We start from the raw sequence: 3,979 nt of genomic DNA on the forward strand, positions 1-3,979 counted from the left end.
CTTCACAGGTTCACAGATGAAGAAGAATTTTGCCCCACAAAGGAATACACCTAAGGTCTCGACCCTATTTGATTTAGGTGATTCAGAAGATGACACGTTGGACGTGGAGCTGATTTAAGATTCCTGGAATGATCTGAGGGGGTGAATATATTTTGCATGCGGCAAGGTCATGAAATATGAGCGCCAAAAGGCAGAATGTTATAAATTGAATTCTGCCTCCCAAAATTTGTGTTGTCAATCTTAACTTCTTTGTCTACCGTTATAATCCCATCCAGGAAAGGGTTTGTCTTTATTATGCTAATGAGGGGGGAATTAGAACAGGGTTTGTTTTACAGTATTCTCCTTTCAGAAATAAGAGATTCAACAAGTGAAGAGAGAGAGATGAGGGAGGAGATGTCAAGGCACATGGGGATTTTCAAAGACCCAGGAAGAAGAAGCTGAAGAGACAAGGACCTTCTTCCAGAGAGAAATTCAGACTTCCTAAACTATGAGACAATAATTGTGTTTGTAAATGCATCAGCTGGTGTTATTTCTGGTTCTTGTCCACAGTTGCTCTTGTGAGGAAGAAATATATGCTACTTCCCACCTTACGGGTCAGAAGGTGTCAGGAGCTCCCACCTCCCCAACTCCCACAAACCAAGGGAAGGTCAGAGCTCCCCACTAACCTCATCCACCTGCCCAGGTGGGGTGTTGGGCGAGGCCCTCAGCTTGGCGTGGACAGTGAGGATCTGAAGGATCTGGGCCATGCGCTCCTCATCCTCCTCGCTTTGGTGGGGCATCTCGGTCAGCACCATCTTCAAAAATGGGAAGACTAAGGAGAAGGCTGGTGCGGACAGTGGGGCTGCATCTGGGAGGGCAAGAAGACATGAGCCTGCAGGTTGGGCAGAGCAGAGGGTGGGTCACCTGGGCCTCTACTGCCCCATCCTCGGCTTCAAGTCAGGGGGTGGTGGGGGAGACAGGAGACCGCTCCTGACACAGGTGGTCATAGTACAGAGATGACAGCAGGAATTCCAGCTGAAACACCCAACTGGCCGCCACCTATAACACTGTGCAGCTCCACAAGGTGAGAATGAAAATGGAGCAGGAGATTCCAGCCACAAGAAGCAAAGCTCAGTGACAGTCAAGGAGACTCAGAGAACACCAGGATTGGACTCGGATATTCTCCATTCTGCCCAAGGAGTGAAGGGTCTATTGTTCAAATGGCTTTCCTAGCCACTGACTTGGACTCTGCCGTGTGGGTGGGCGGGAACACGCAATTAAGGTGTGTTAGTCTATCCTGAACAGTACTGGCTAGTCTCGTCATTAAACTGAGCAGATTCAGCAGCAGAAACTGGGAAACTCAACACCAGCGAGGAAGAGGAGGCAGCACACATCCTTCAGGGCCAGAGATTCCTGTGCCTGCCAGACCGAGATCGACACAAGAGCAATAGGAGCCTCAGCAGAGAACCAGAGACTGACATGAGACAGAGCTGAGTTGAGACTGCTGCTCGATGGAGACAGAGCCAGAAGCCCTAACCCAAGTTTGCTGGCGGACTAAGGGAAGACGCCCTAACTGGCAGGACTAAGGGACATTTATAACACTGACGTAAGCTGTGAGGCTAACGGTCAGAGGGTCTGTGATCACACTTGAGAAGCTGTCTGGAGCCTATTAACTTTCCTAATAAGCCCTATAACCATGAATATAGTTCTGCAAAGTCTTGTGCAGCCATTGCAATGGATTTTACACCCAGATGATTGGATTTTACACCCAGATGATTAGTAAGATTGATGCTGGAATTAGAAGAAGTAGGTGTAGGAACATGGGAGATCATTTTTGATCTACGTTTTGTGCTGTGGATATTGTTGTTGGGGACAGTTCCCCTTTGTGAAGTTACCAGAAGCCAGAATCAACCATCCTCATGCTGCCTACACGCTTTTTACAGGTCTAGTCCCTCACTTCCCAGATAAGTAAACCAAGGCCAAGGAGAGCACAATGCTGGGAGATGCCCCAGCTCACACAGCTCAAGCCCCACCTGTCTCTCACCTGGCTCACCCTTGCCCGCACGGGTGGTGATGGTATGGGAGTGCAGCAGGCTTACCGCCCTCTTCACTGCCACAGACAGCTCCTCCTGGCACCATGATTTGTCCAACACACACTCTGGCTTCAGAAGGCGCAGTGTCACATGGCTCACCAGGGTACCTGCATCCGAGAGAAGGTGACCCATGGGGGAGGACCCAGGGACCAGCGCAGGACCCTGCCCCGCAAAGATCAGAAGTCTCTTCCCTGGCTTCTCTTCCACTGGGTGATGCCCTTCAGACGCTCAAAAACTTCTAACGTTGAGAGATGGCACAATCTACCCAAAGGTTTCTCAGTCAGTGATAAAGCTCTATCCACATGGTGACCTGAACTTCCCGACAACAACCTCAGCTAGCCAGGCAACCCTCGGAAGGCTCCACACTGCACAGGCTGCCTCTTCCTCAGAGCGGTTCCCAGCTCTCAGCTTCCCCCTTTAAGCCGGGAAGGCATCTGCTTAAGGCATGAACTTGTCCATGACAAGTAAACCCACCAACCTGCAAGCCATCGACCTGGCTTCTATCTGGCTTCCCTAGAGGTAAGAGAAAGCCACCAGTTACCGTGGTCTCTGATCACCACTGTTCTGATGGGTCTTGTTATAACAAACCATCTCACTGGCATTAAATATCTGACTACATAGTATAAACTGCTACATAAAGAGTGGGCACTGGCCAGAACCTAAATTCTGGTCCTTGGATCTTAAAGAGTTAGCAAATAAACAACAGGGAGGGATGAGGCACAATGTTGCTCCGGCACAGTGTGTCCTGCAGCTCCCAGGGCTGCCTCCGAGTGGAGCAGGGAGAGTCAGCAGCTTGGATGTCCACAAACCTCCACACACACTCCCCCCCACCTTCCCTGCTCCACACTTCCCCAGTTAGCAGACAAGCACTGACCCACAGCCTTGAGTCGAGGGGGCAAGACACAGGCAGCCAAGGACAGGAAAGGGTTCTTGATCCTGGGAGCCGCCAGGGGAGACTTCAGCAAGGGTAGGAAGGAGTCGACCAGAACTGGGATATACTGGGTCAGGCCGGACGGGTTCTTGGCCAGGACAGTGTCCAGCAGTCCCAGTGCTGTCTCCAGCTCACTGTCCAGCTGCAAGTAGAGGTGGCCCAGGAGGCGGTCAGCACGGCCCTGCTCTGGAACAGTGAGACGCAGGCCCCAGCTGTCCAGCGCACTTGGGCTTGTGGGGGCAGAGGCCACTTACCTCCTGCAGCCGCCTGCGGATCTGTGCCTCCTTGTCCAGCTGGGCCTGCAGCATCTCCTTCTGCTTGCTGGTCAGCTGCACCTCCTCTTTTATGCCTTTCTTCTTCTTTATCTCCTGGAGGCAACAGGCAAACCAATTCCATCTGCAAGGGCCTGGTCCCCCACCCGATGACAAAGACACACCAGGTTCCCCAGACAGCGCCACACCAATGCTCACTCTACAGCATGGGTACCTACACCCACTGTGGGCCCCTCTCATAAAGTCCACAGCACCTAGTTTCCACAAAAATGAGACAACAGTCCATGGTCAGAGTAGGAAAGAGGCCATTTCCTACCAGAGTCGCTCCTGATAAGAGTGAGGAAGTCCTCCGACATATTACAGAAGCGAAAAGACCCCTTAGGTACTTCAACGGTTTTCTGGGAGCACCATGGCTTCAAAATAAAAACTTCTCCCTTCTTTCCTGCCCAAGCCCTTTCCCTCCAGGAATTCTCCCTGCATAAAGCTGAAACCTCGAAAAGGCCCATGGCCCAAAATGACACAGTAGAGAAGTCACGCATTCTTTCAAGAACAAGTATTTCTTGAACAACCTGCCCTGTGCCAGGCACTGCTCAAGGTGCTAAGGGCACCACAGGAACCAGACAGACAAGGTCCCCTTGTCCCCAAGCAGCTCACAGTCTGGTTGGTAGAGACAGACAATAAACAAGTAAGCACACAAACAAGGC

General features: G+C 51.5%; 1 protein-coding gene across 1 annotated transcript in view; it reads right to left on the minus strand.

Moving 5' to 3' along the window:
- Positions 1-3,979, minus strand: part of GCN1L1 (GCN1 general control of amino-acid synthesis 1-like 1 (yeast)) — a 77,628-nt gene that overhangs the window by 34,748 nt on the left and 38,901 nt on the right. Inside the window, exons 23-26 of the mRNA XM_006890420.1 lie at positions 3,258-3,371; positions 2,947-3,145; positions 2,024-2,179; positions 666-847 (exon numbers count right to left, since the gene is read on the minus strand). Coding sequence (XP_006890482.1) covers positions 666-847; positions 2,024-2,179; positions 2,947-3,145; positions 3,258-3,371 — 651 coding nt within the window. The remainder of the gene's footprint in view (positions 1-665; positions 848-2,023; positions 2,180-2,946; positions 3,146-3,257; positions 3,372-3,979) is intronic.

Source organism: Elephantulus edwardii, unplaced genomic scaffold (genome assembly GCF_000299155.1).
Source record: "Elephantulus edwardii isolate Elephantulus edwardi_28Jun2011 unplaced genomic scaffold, EleEdw1.0 scaffold00089, whole genome shotgun sequence".
Classification (NCBI taxonomy): Eukaryota; Metazoa; Chordata; class Mammalia; order Macroscelidea; family Macroscelididae; genus Elephantulus; species Elephantulus edwardii.